Below are 14,195 nucleotides of genomic sequence, written 5' to 3' on the forward strand. Positions count from 1 at the left end.
GCTTACAGTGATCAAAATGTACTCTTTGTCTTAACATCTTTGTTTGAATGACTCATGTGATTTATTTTGATCTTCCGGAAATTGGTTGGCAGTATTCGTGAGTGAAAACCGAAGTAGCCCTTTTTCTTTCTTCTTTTTCTCACTGTATTATGTAAACAATGAAATAAATAAAATAATAATAAAGAAAAATAAAATAAAGTGTGCTCTATATTTTTATCCATCGCTAATGTGACTTTACTTTTTTTATATGAAATTTATCTGAGTTCGCCATGAACTCCCTCTTACATTTCGATAAAGTAATCAAAGCTCAAATTCCCTTATTCGAGTCAGCCTATTAACTAGAAGAATAAGTTTCGAAAAGGTGTACAGGTCCCTAAGTGAAAGGAATTGAAGTGGAAGAAGAGGAAGAGAGTGAGCCATAAGGGCCCAAGTTTATTTCCTTAGAATTTTGTATTTTTGTTGTTCTAGTCCTAAGCCCTTGTCTTATTATTATTATTTTGCTCATTAGGACACGTACCATTGAAATGGGTCAAAGGCCCCAAAAGAAATGGGTCCAAATACCAGTCCAGGGAGAAAGAAACCGGATATGGACCCAACTCTCTCTCACTCTCTCCTTTTACTTTCGTCTATTTGCTTGTCGATATCTACTACTAGTTTTAAGTTAGGAAATTTCAAATCCCTACAAGACACCACCTCGTTTTAATCACTTATCTAAATCAACCAAGTATAAATAAACTTAAAAATAAATAAATAAATTTTGCAAATCTCAATTAGATAATAAAATTGATACTTCACTTTTCAAACAACTCTAAGTATTTCTTTATCTCAAAATGAGTTAGACATTTTAGCCAAACAATTTAATTGTTGGAAAATCATGTTAATGGATATTTTAGGTAAAGTTTTCTAAAAGTTTTCATGTTTAAATCTTTTCGAAAACTAAGTTTTTTCTTGTCTTTTGCTCAAAAATTAAGTGGCGACTCTAAAAAAATATAAAACTGATATAAAAATATTTTTCTTTTCTGAAATAAAACAATTAGTCCCCCTCCACTACAACTTCCTTGAACGCAATTTCCATCACAATTGAGCTTAATAAAATTTCTAGGTGGTTTGAGCCATTTGACTCTGATGGAAGTTCTTTGATCGGTGTCCGCTTCAAAGATTTGACAGAGGCTATTCCAGCTTCACCTATCGTTTCTTGACCAAAATTCTTTTGTGTAACCTGCAATAGAGTGAAACACTCTTTAAATTAATATGTTATGTTGTGTTAAATTGCATGTTGGGTGTTTGAGTTGGATGTTAGATTTTGCCACCCTTTGTTCTATTTAAAGTAATCTCATTATAGGATGAAGATTTCCAAGGAGAGATATTGTAACACATCGGTCGTAGAAAGAACTAATTTTAGCAAGAACCTGTGTGGAAAGGGCTAAATCGAGAATTTGTTAGTGTTAAATAGTGAGTTTTGGGTCAACTTCAAACAACCATAATTTTCAATACATTATGAGTTAAGTGGCCTGTGAGATATAAAATGAAAGATCTTTTATTCCTCCTGCCAATGTCACCAAATTTTCTAAAATATAAGTTCAAATGATGGAGATATACTTGTTTGAGTTCAGCCCATTCGTTTAAGGAAATTCATCCGAACGAAGGAGGGGTATTTTGGTTGTTTTCCTTACCCTACTAGCCTAACTAATTTCTAGTAATATTTTAGGGGTCTAAAATTATTTTGATCAGTTTTCACAATTCAAAAACACTCTTAGGGTTTTAGAGAGAAATTCAAGAGGATAAAAAAAGAGAAGTTCAATCGTTCATTCAAGATTCTTGCAATCGTTGAGGAGTTTTTCCAAGGATTAAATCCTTTCAAGGTACGTAAGTTTTCATAGTTTTGCGTTCGTTCACCCACACTCCAACCATGTGACTTTTCATCCGTAATTTCGTTATTGAGTCTGAATAATTTGACAATTTGAGGAGTTCTTGAGGTTTTGTGCTTCATTCTTTGATATGTAGGTTTTCATAGTCTTGAGGTTTTGTGTTTCAAGGTATGTCAGTTTTCATAGTGTTGGGTTCGTTCACCCACACTCCAACCATGTAATTTTTTCTCCGTATATTGAGTCTGAATGATTTTCATGAAATTGTGTTGGGTAAATAAATTTAATGAAATTTGGAAGAAACCACTTGATTCTAGGTGAATTAGAGACAAAAATCGATTAGGAACATTCATCGAGTTTTTTGGGCAGGGGCTGGGGCGACACGCCACTAATGCGCACCAGCAGTGCAACAAAAATAGTTCTCTATAGTTTAGGGCTAGTGTCTCGGGCCACTCAGTGCGACAGGGTCACCTTTACCCGTCGTTTTCTATTGTTCGTTTCATCTGAGTTATTTTTCAAAATATATTCACTCTCTTCCTTATTATAACTATTCTAAAATACATCTAATCATCAAAAGATCCTTTATATCATGAATCATAACTCTTGAATTCATATTTCAAATTCAAGAAAATGTTAAGAGTCACGTTTGAGAGGCTTTCGAGTCTTTTTGAGAAGTCTTTTACAAACTTTAAAAACTTGTTTTAAGACTTGAGTTAAATATGAGGATGAGGAGATTTGAATTCATGTTTTTAAAATGAATATAAAGGAACTAAGTGTTTCGAAGAGTAAATATTTTTACATTTAAAATGAGCGGAAACATCAATTTTCAAATGAGTTCATGAGAAGTTTTTTAGAACTATCTCCTTTAAGAGAACATTTTGAGTAATAATCTCAAACTTTTAGTACAAGTAAATATTTTTTTAAATCGTAGCACGAGTTATATTATTGGAAGTAGTATTGAGCACCGATGGTCCTTTTGATGTTTTAAGGGTTGGCTGATTTTTCTTGTACCTGAATTTGGTTTCTTTCACTATCGTGAGGAGGAGCTCGCTTTTACAAGGTGTTGTTCTCTTTCGCGAAGGTTCAACTTCCTTTGACCTTCGCGATCGCGAAATACCTATTCACGATCGCGATCTTCAAATAATCGAAGAATTGTTTGCTTAAAAGAGACTCGTGCTTTTAGTGGGGTTCACTTAAGTGAACCTTTAGTCCCTTGTACGACATCATAGAAGGGTTTTGGCCTTCCATTTCTGGGTTTAAGATCCATTTCACCATTTTTGAACTTGGTGAACCCTTGGTGGCAAATTTTCAAAGACTTTTTGGTGACAGGTCAGTTGGGTAAGTTTTCTTGATCGTAAACCTTTATTTTTCATTAATTAATTATGAGTTTTAACCTAAAAATATGGTATTTTGATTGGTGAATAATGAGTTTTTTTCAAGAACCGAAGTTCGAACTAAAATGGAGTTTATGAATTGGTTTTAAGTTCCTTTTCAAAATGGTTTTCCCTAATGAATTTCTTAACACTTGAGCAATGTTTTCAAGTATTAAATTCTAGATTCAAACCTTACTTGTAGAATTAGATTTTGTGTTGATTGATCCACCTTGAAAGAGTAATTATGTGGATATTGTTATTTCCACAAATTTATTAAGAATATTTTCTTGTGCATGGGTTGTGTGGCTTTTGAAGCAATTCAGAAGGGGATGACTCAACTATTGGAGTTATTGCTAATTGAATTCAGTCAAGTGCATTTCTAAACCTTGTTTCTAGTTGAATTCATATTCTTCCTTCGTTGATTATGTGTTGGGGGTAATGAGGAGGAGGTGAAGGGCTTAATTGTCCAATTGTATATATAAATGAGTAAAAAGGGGTTGAAATGAAAATTTCTATGTGTTGAATATGATAATGTAAATTACCTTATTGTAACCCTTGTTGATTAATTGATGAAATGCTTGAAAGCATGATTGTGGACTAAACTTTTATCAATTGTTGTATCTTCTGTGTGGTCTGATATTGCTTGTATGCATCAGTTCTGAGCACTATGATAAGACATGTGATGATTTATGATGTCGAGTTCTTAACCAACTAGTGATATAAACCTGATGGATAATGGTTCCAGCTAATGATATAAAGTTGATGAGAAATGATCCTGACTAGTGATTTGATATAATTATAGCCGATGGATAATAGTTCCGACTAATAATATAAGGCCAATGGGAAATAGTTATGGCTATTGATTTGATATAAAGCCGATGGGGAATGGTTCCGACTATTGATATAAAACTGATGAAAATGGTTATGGCTAGTGATGTTATTTAAAGCTGATGGAAAATGGTTATGGCTAGTAATATTTCACCGATGGAAAATTATTATGGCAAGAGATTGATTAATATGACTTGTTGTATCTAATGCTTTTGTGTTTGACTTGCTTGATACTTGACAGTGTTGTACTTGTTGTGTGTGACTGAACTACTTGTCATTAAGCTTGACTTATGTGATTTTCTTGATTTTTGGATTGTGAAGATCAAACGTTGAATGTGAATGTTGGGCTTGTGAGACGTCTACTGTAGAATCGATAGGTTGAACTAATTTCTATGTAGGTTGTAGTTTGAGGAGGTTCGATTGGAGTGCAAGGGGTATTTGATTTCTAGCTAGTTGCTTTGTTTAGTAGGTTGCTTGTTTTGTACTGTGTTATTGGTACTCATCCCTTTCTTCTACACTTGTGAAGGTTTCGAGCGTAAAGCCGCGTGATCTCCTTGTTCACCTGAAATACGATGCCCACTGAAGTATTTGAGAGGTAGTTGATTGTCATCTTTCCGGACCTTGTTCTCATTTTCTTTAAGCATTGTTCTACTTGAGAAACTTTCATTAGTGGTTTGTACATATATGACAAACAGGTTTTAGAGTATTATATTGTTAGAATGAATCACTGTTCCACATTCATCTTGTTTTTGCTTTACTATTTTCCACATATCTTTTTTTAATTTGGATTTAGATTGACTTGTTTTGGTGTGAATAGACAAGTGTCATCACATTCATTTTTAAATAATGACCGTTAGTAGGGATAAAACTCCATGAATGGACTAGTGTAAATCATGGAAATCTCTGGTTTGATAAACTAATATGTTAAAACTTTGTTAGATCTTCTAAGAAGATAAAATTAGGTGAGTTTATTCACTATTTGGATGATAAGTGGATTGAGTCCAATGTGATCTTAAGGATGTGTGGTTATGTATGGAAATATATTAGGTACCATACTGATACAATATGTGGACATCTAGGTTCCTCAACAGGTTATAACTAGATGAGCAAAATTAAAATTGTTTAGCATCTATGCACAAACGAAAGTGAGACGTGATTTTGAGAGATGGAAATTTCTAAAAGATACAATAATTGCACAAAAAAGGCCAGGATATATATAATTTTCATGATTTTATTGAGTTGTTTGTATTTTGGACAAGTGTTTTAATTTGATGACTTAAATTGATTGATAATTGATGCCTAGAGTTTCATAATTTTGATAAACTAGTTAAGATATAGTGTTGTTAAAAGATCACCTGGTTGGATGTCAATGTGACGGATGGATAGGCGTAGCACAAAAGAAGGATCAATTACAAGAGGAAGGCAGGGTCGAGTTGGGTTAAGCCTGAATCCTTCCTTATGGAAGTAGGGTGGGATATCGTCTACAAGATATGTATAGTCCTTGTTGTTCACCTCCGCTTCTCGACGCTGACGACCCCTATCAAGACCTTTTTCCTTTAGAGTTGTCTGACTTCTCGGTGATCGAATAAGAGAAGTTTTTACCACTTTCTCCAGCACTCTCGGACTAATCATCTTGTTGCAACAAAGCAAGCCTGGGAATGAATCTAATGGAAATTCAGGTCTCTATCCGCTTGAAAGATTATTCTTTCCTCCTCTGTGAAAGAAGGAAAGACAGGTGTGTTGGAGACAAAATTCAAAAAACAGAGAAGCTAAAGTCCAGAGGATAAGGTTTCCAGATGTAATCGTGAATCGAAACATTAAGTTGTCGACGGATAATATGGTTTTATGCAATCATGAATCAAAACATTAAGTTGTCGACGGATAATATGGGTTTATATATACTTACACTTTTATAATTGAATGCATTATAATTCCAAGTGTAGGTTGGATACCATATTACTTGGTCCCCTATGGATGTTGGATTGTGATATGTCAAAAAGGATGCTGAGTTGTATTGTATATTTCCATATTGATTTGCTAATGATTTGTGATGAATTTGATGAAGTGTGACTTACGAGTTTGAAAATATTTTCATTACTGAGGCCATACAAATTGAAAATTCCAGAAGCTTTATCTATCTATCTATCTATATATATATATATATATATATATATATATATTAAATATACGGTTCATCCTTACAAAAAGGAATAGATCTAAACGATATAGTTTAATTCGCATCTCTTTCAAGAGATTTTGATGTAAAGGAAGGAGATGTTTCAAAAACAAACAATTTGTTCATAGACATATTTGAATGCATAGTCTTCTTTACATATTCCGCAAATATATCTACTACTAAGTTAGTCTCCCTTATTATAAGCTTCATTGTTGATCTTCCCATCAATAGGAGCATTGACCTACAATCCGATTAAATGTGTGAATGTGTTGGTTTAGCACTTTCCAAGGTGTAAATTAATACCTGAGAGTCGGTCTCCACAAGCAAATGATTAATGTTTATTTTATGCGCTAGGTTCAAACTTGAAGCAAAGCTAGTAGCTTCGCATGATGGTCATTAACGACTTTTACTTTACAAAAAAAACCTATAATCGAACTACCTAGTTGTTCCCTTATTACTCCACCCTTTCCACCCATTTTTGAGTTTTTATCAAAAGAACCATCAAAATTTAGTTTAAGCATTCCTTCAGGCGGACGGTGTCATGCTACAGGGTCATAAATCAAGGGAGTTTTTTGGTCGGAGTGAATAAATGATAGTACTCTATTGCCTGGAAAGAGATACTTTGTAGTGTACTAGGAAGTCTACTAGTGTGTTGGTTTTTAAAGAGCATATTGATCTTGTTCTTTCAGATATTCCAGAGAATTATCGGGACTAGGCTAGGAGTGGGTACTATTTGTGAGTTAGATAGTGAAGTGTATCGCCTTATTGAGCATAATTTTTGAATTTCATTTTGGATATTTTTTCTAGTGATGACAATGCCATACTTATTCTATATATTTTTTGCATATGGACAATTAATAATAATATGAGTTATATTTGCTTCTTTATTTGTAGAAGAGTAGCAAGTTGTATAGTTTATTATGTTTCTATTGTACATGGCTAATGATCGGAGTTGTAACACCACGTATCCGGAAATGGGAAATGAAACAATTTTTAGGAAGTTGCAAGTGTCAACCAAGAAGGTTAACCATGGCCCGTGGATAGAACCACATATCGTAGTGTGGTCTGGCAACCTTGCCAAGGTTGTAGAGGCTCATGACCACAGCCTGACTATGAACTATAGGTCAAAACGTGGTCCATAGTCGGGGTCCATAGTTCACTGGGCAAAAAGAAGGTTTCTGACCACCATCAAAGGTCGTGCAGGACGGTCCATCGTCCTGACCATGGTCCGTTAGTAGGATCTCGTAGGTCATGCTGGCAGCTAAAGTTTCAGGGTTAGTTGGGTCTTTTCCTAATTAAATTATATTAGTACTATGTCGTTTTGCCTATGTTTAGGACCCCCTATATAAAGGTTTTAAACCTCAAATTAGTTCATTCAAGTCATTCTCTGAAATTCACCAAAATAAACCAAAAGTTTTTCTACTTCAAATATTTCTCTCTCCAGAAGTTGAAGAAGAAAGGTGAAGCTAGGATTAAGGACAAGTCTCCATTGCTCAAGAATTTGTGGGATTTGATATGAAATTGTGATGGATTTTTATTCATGGAATCCTTTCTTCCATGTAGTCCCCTAGATTCCACAATCTAAAAGTAGAAATTCCTCAATTTGAGTTAGGGTTTTCTTCTAATGTTGTGGGTCATGACGAATGTTGATCCAATAGAGTGAATAAGATTGCTTATAATTGAATTGATAGGAATACATGTTTTTAGGATGAATTTATATGTCCCGTTTTTTACCCATGTTTTAGAGTTGGAATTGACATAATTGGGTTTGATTCTATGAAAGGAAGATTTATGGGTTTAGATGTATCCTTGTAGGATTGATGAATTATGATTAAAATTTCTTTGAGATTGATGCTTATGAGATGATTATGATATTGAATTGCTTGAGAGTAAAGCATACAGAATGAATATGAGATATAGTGTTTTGAGAGTAAAGCTAATGTTGTCAATTGTTGATTCTTGATGTAATTTTGTGGAAGAGATAGTTTCCACATTAATTGATTATTTATGTACAATAAATGATTCTAGGTTAAAAAGATTATATTGCTTACCTTTGACCTCTAAATGAGATGAATATGAGGTGATCACCCATATCCTTTAAAATAGAATAAGAATATATTACCCTTATTCCTTGAAGTTGAACAAGAGGCGACTACCCATATTCTTTAGATATGAATTGGACAACTGGCGAGTACTCATGATCCTTATAGAAAGACAAGGGGTGAATACCCATGTCACATGATGTTAGACTAGAGGCGAGTACCTGTGATCCAAAGGTTATGAAGGGCTAGATGTGACTACGTTTGTTCCTTTATAATAAGGCAAGAGGCGATTCCCCATGTCTATAAAAGGTAAGCTAGACTATGTTATCATAAGTTATGAGCTTGTGTTATTGCTTGAGTTACCTTCCATGATGGGTAAGGATGATTTGAGGTTAGTTCAAGAAGTATTGAGGTTAGTTCAAGAAGTATTCTTTTTATGTGGAAATGATCTATTATGTACATTGATTATGCTTTTATGACTTATGTTGTCTAACTCTTATGTTTATGTTGATGTTTACGCGAGATATCATATTTAGTACATTTTTGTACTAATGCATATACTGGCCTGCATTTTTTATCCAAATGTAGGGTTCGACGATGTTTCTGACTCTTATCCTCGTGCCTAGGATCTATGGTAGAGGCAAGGTTGAAGATTGGTGAGTCCTCATAGCATTAAAAGATGTGACCACTACTTTTCTTATGTTTTCTTCATGTAGGATTGAACATTGTTGTATGGGTTGTGTCCCAATGATTCTATTGTATTAGATGGTTTTTGAGACAAGTATATTAGACTTTTGCTTCGTTTGATAAAGACTTTGATTGTGTTGAAAATGGTTGAAATTTTTATCGATTTTCTATTATCTTGACTATGAATGTTAAATGTCTTATAGGAGGCCTCTCGGGATCTTGTGTGCCATGTTACATCTAGGGGGTACCCCTAGGTCGTGACAGGAGTTTTTCTAAAGTTGACAACCAAAGGAAACTTTTTATTTTGTGTATAGATAAGGTTTTTAATACCAGTGGTGATTGAGGTTCTTATTGATAGTGGGATTACAAGTTTCTGATATACAAATATTGTAAGCCCCTTTGGTGCTAATATTTCTATCGTTGCTTTTGGTCCAAGAATAATTATCACTTCTTTGGGGAGAGGTTCGGATGTAGGTATTTGAATTGCCTCACTTATTGTTTTAGGAATCTCGAAGGATAATTTTGATAAGTTCCAGTTATTATTAATGATAAGTTGTGATAGTGATGTGTTGAAGTCATTTTTATTTAGAGGAACTTTGATTGATTTACGAAGAGAGTATGAGGTTTCAATCCAGTTGTCATTCCATATCTTAATTTTATTCTTATTTTCCACATTCCATGACATTCCCTTATTTCATAAGGGAAAGGTTTTACTAAGACTTTTTCAAATGTATGAGTCATAGATAAAGTATTTAGTCAAGCTATGATGCCTATCAGTGCATAGTGTGTGTACTGACGTTATTTCTTCACTTTCTTTAAATGTGGAATGTGATCTAGAGATGTCTACGAGACCTCGCATCTAGTTGAGTTGCTTCCAGATCTGAGGGGAGCTACTTTCATCTGCGATACTGTAAATCTTGTTATTGACTATATGTCTTTCTCTCGAGGTATTTGAACTATTTATTATTTTGTTATTGCTACTCTTAGAAATTTTAGTTAGATATTTCAGTATGATGAGTTCCAAATTTTGAATTTTTAATAATTTAGACTTCCACTATTTATTGATTTATTTTGAGACTTTGATTTTATTCTATTGTGTTCTCATATTCTAGCTAGAACGGGAAGATATTGCATGAGCTAGAATGTTAAGTGTTGATTCGATAATTGTGATTATAAAATTTAATAGTTACTTTTCTCGTTGGAGATATCCTCCTCCTTTTCTTGTTATAATATGTCAGTATGACGCCACAAAAGCGTGAGCAAATATAATGGGCATAAAGTATAATTCAGAATTGACCCCATATGTCATCCACACAGCCTAATTCATCTCTCACTCAAAACAAAACAACACTCAAAAAGTGGGCATTCCAAACCACAAAACCAAAAAGTAATCTTAAGAAAACAAAAGGGGGGAATTATGGGTCCCTTTCACAATCCATTACTACCTACTCAGGCCCCAGATATACTGAATGGTGTCTCATGTTGATTATCAATTATAATAATTGATTAACTTTTTTTACATCTAATGACCTTCTATAATCCTCTAGCAACAATCATGTTCAACAGCTCACTTATTCATTAACAGACCATTAACTAAAATAATGAAGGTAGAGTGTACAAAAATTTATTACTATCTCGTGGAGATAGAAAAACTAAGTGTGAAAAATCCAAATATAAAGAATAACAACGAAAAATAACAAATCGTAAAAAGAGTGATAATTGAAACATAATAAATAACAAATGATGACAAGTAAAATACAACGACTAACACCAGTAAACCTAAATTTTCAGAAAGCAAGACAATATTCCATTGTCCACTAAATTCAGTCCACCATAGGGACCATAGGATATAATATCTTCTTTATTTGATTCAACTGTCTAAAATAGCAACAACCTTTTAAAAGCTTTTGCCTTTCATAAGTATCATTTATTGGTAAAATGCTAAAGTGCTAACCACAAAACCACTACACTTCAATGTAATCCTTTTGTCTCTTAATTAATAGTACCTTTTATGTACTATTTGATTCAATAAGAACAATACAGAGAGATGAATACAAAAACATTTAAAAAGACTCACTTAATAGTCAAGTCACTGTTTTAAGGAGTGGGGAGACACTACTAATATTGTAACATTATAATCATACCAAACTTTTTATTTTCTTTCGTCATGTTTAATTTATACTTTTCTAACAACAACAATGGCCGGAGCAAAGCCTATTGATTCGCCAGTTTGCTAACCTACTTTGTCGGCTACGTGCACTCTGTAATCAGAATAGAGCTCTGGACTTAAAACCGCCCGCTTATAGAAGTCTGGAAGGCGGCGCCTAAACTAGTGAGTGACATTCCACACATGAAAATTTATGAGCTTTTTTTTCTCATTTGCTGGTTGGCTCATGGCTACTGCACCTCTGATATTCACATTGGTTATCAGGTAAGTCTTGCTATACCAACATCATATAGCAGAGGATTTATAGGCAGGGCTTTTCTTATGGAAACTGATCACAACCAAATTGGACCAAATTTTAGAGGTGCAATCAGTGTTGAAGCCAGTAATGATAAATACACATGTTCACTTGATGTTTTTCTGGGAGATGTAAAGGTTTGGAGTTCTGGTCATTTGTCACAATTCTACACAATAGACAAATGTACACTTCAGCTAACTCAGTATGGAGACTTATTGTTGAAAGGGGGTCTAGATGATAGAGTTGGATGGAAAGCTGGAACTTCAGGACAAGGTGTGCAGGTAATTAGTTGTCAATCGTTAGATACAAATCGTAGGCATAATTCATAAATATGTCTTTTAACTTCGTTTTAGCTGACATCTATGTTCTCCAACTTTGAGTGTGCACAAGTAGACACTTATTTTGTATAAAATTGAATAAGTAGAAACACACGTAATACGTTGCATAATAATACATAGGGCGCCATGTAGGATACGAAATTGCTATGTAGGATGTCATGTAAGACGCATGTGTTTATTTTGTTCAATTTTATACAACTTTAAGTGTCTAGTTGTACATACCCAAAGTTGGAGGACATAGATGTCAACTGAAGCCAAGTTGAAGAACACGTATATATTATATATATATATATATATATATTATGCCTATATGCAACAAAAATATTGAATTTTCTTATGGAAAATAGCATGGCTTAGTATGCTAAAATATGACTTCTTCTGCAGAGACTGGACTTACTTGGGACAGGTAATTTGGTGTTAGTTGATGCTATGAACTTGATTAAATGGCAAAGTTTCAATTTTCCAACAAATATTATGCTTTGGGGTCAGAGACTAAGCTCAAGAACTCGGTTAACGTCTTTCCCTAGCAACTCTAATTTGTCATATTCTTTTGAGATTCAGTATGACAAGATTGCATTGTACTTATCCTCTGAAAAATTGAAATACTCGTACTGGGAATATACACCTTTGGACTTAGATGGACTGAATATCACGTATGTTGAGTTAACTTCTAACGCGCTAGAGATATTCAACAACGAAAACTATAGAATTGGAAGGATAACATCAGACAAGACAGAGCCCTTGAGATTTTTAGCATTGGGAAATAGCACAGGGAATTTGAGATTTTACTATTACTCATATGACAAAGGAAAGTTTGAAGCTTCATATCAAGCATTAAACACTAGTTGTGATCTTCCGTTGGCATGTAAACCTCATGGTATTTGTACATTTTCAGAGAAGTGTTCTTGCATTAGACTAATAAAAAGAGGAGATGGATTGCTTTCTGATTGCACTGAAAATGTAACAGAGGGAATTTGTGGAAGAAATGATTCCCAAATGCTAGAATTACAAGGCGTTACGAGTGTATTAAAAAGCAATCCTTATAAGGTTAACGTGACCAAAGAAATATGTGCAAATTTGTGCTTGGATAACTGTACATGTGTTGCAGCATTACATTTTTCTTTCGAGGATGATCCTGCGAAACCTGGAGAATGCTATATGTATGGACTAGCTAGAGGAGTTAAACAAATCGAAAGAGATGGAAGACTGAGTTATATGGTAAAGGTACCAAAAGGGACTGATCAAGGTCATGATAAGCACTCGCATTGGAAGAAATGGATTCCGATTGTTGTAGGAGTGGTTGATGGAGTTGTATTGATACTTGTTTTAGGAGGAGTTGGATACTATATAATACGAAAGAGAAGAAAGTCGTGCCCAGATACCGGTCACAGCAATTGACATTGTATAGATGGAATTGTTTTCATGAAAACATTTTCTACATGGAGATAGTCATTGACCAATTCTCATGAACTCGAGTGACAGATACTAAAATTGTAACCAAACAGTTAATTTGTTAACTTGGTTTGGCTTGATGAAATGCCTGAGATTGAGCAGAATCCGAAGAAATAGAAGTGTCAAAGGTATGCAAGCTATCTTTTCAGGGTTAAAATGTTGTTACTTCACAAAAGATTTTTTGATTCCTGAACTGACAAGTTGAATATGTTGATGTCTAAGGTTGGAGAGAAACGTCTACGATATTCTATACTTCAAAAATCGAGCAAAGCTTGAGTTACAAAATGCGCGGCCAAATGTCCCTACTATGAAATATATAAGTTGTTTTGCTCAATTTGTAAGCTAGATTCTTGCAATTCTCTTTTGATTTGTTATAGCTAGATAAAGAGAGATTCATGCTTCATCTAAGTTCTTCATAGCTCAGTGACTATTCACCTTGAATGAACAAAATCTACACTTGTAATATCTGGTGTTTAGCAACTAGCATACCAGTTCTTTCCTTATTTTCTGGCTTTTCTTTTTATGGTTTTCCAACCATGTTTGGTACCCACGTTGAAGACTGACTAAATCTGAATTTGTGTTAGAAAATTCCACATTGAGGGGGGAAAGCACTCCTTAACAAAGGCGGCTTCATACCAAAAGGTGATTGATGGTGTGTACTGTGTATATGTCCACGAACAGTCACTTGACTAGGTCCCTTGACCGAAAATAAATGCAGAAAGTAAACACCACAAGGTAAAAACACAACAGTTTTATGTGAAAACCCCTTTGCTCAAGGGAAGAGAAAACCACGACTTGTACTCGTATGGTTTCCAACCCAACTCCATTTAATGATAGAAGGAGCAAAGATTCAGATTACAAACTCATGTAACCTAGAAATTAGAACACTTTAATCACTTCCCCTTTAATGTAGCAACTCTATTACCAGTAACTTCTAAAGAATAGCTCTATTGCCCACTAAACTAACTACTC

At 34.2% G+C, this 14,195-nt stretch overlaps 1 protein-coding gene across 8 annotated transcripts in view; it reads left to right on the top strand.

The window, feature by feature from the left end:
- Positions 1 to 13,726, top strand: part of LOC101252915 (G-type lectin S-receptor-like serine/threonine-protein kinase SD2-5) — a 15,489-nt gene extending 1,763 nt beyond the window's left edge. Inside the window, exons 2-8 of one of the 8 annotated variants that reach the window (XR_002028637.3) lie at positions 4,593 to 4,661; positions 8,873 to 8,940; positions 9,809 to 9,918; positions 11,243 to 11,303; positions 11,403 to 11,714; positions 12,156 to 13,351; positions 13,446 to 13,726. Coding sequence is in view for 3 of the 8 variants with exons in the window: in XM_004246213.5 (XP_004246261.1) it covers positions 11,322 to 11,714; positions 12,156 to 13,169 (1,407 nt within the window). In the remaining 5 variants the exon portion in view is untranslated. Of the gene's footprint in view, positions 1 to 4,592; positions 4,662 to 8,872; positions 8,941 to 9,808; positions 9,919 to 9,954; positions 11,715 to 12,155 lie in introns of those variants that run through there. The other 7 variants (XR_742978.4, XR_002028634.3, XM_004246213.5 and 4 more) reach the window with 7 other exon arrangements.
- The last annotated feature ends 469 nt before the right edge of the window (positions 13,727 to 14,195 follow it).

Source organism: Solanum lycopersicum, chromosome 9, assembly GCF_036512215.1.
Source record: "Solanum lycopersicum chromosome 9, SLM_r2.1".
NCBI lineage: Eukaryota > Viridiplantae > Streptophyta > Magnoliopsida > Solanales > Solanaceae > Solanum > Solanum lycopersicum.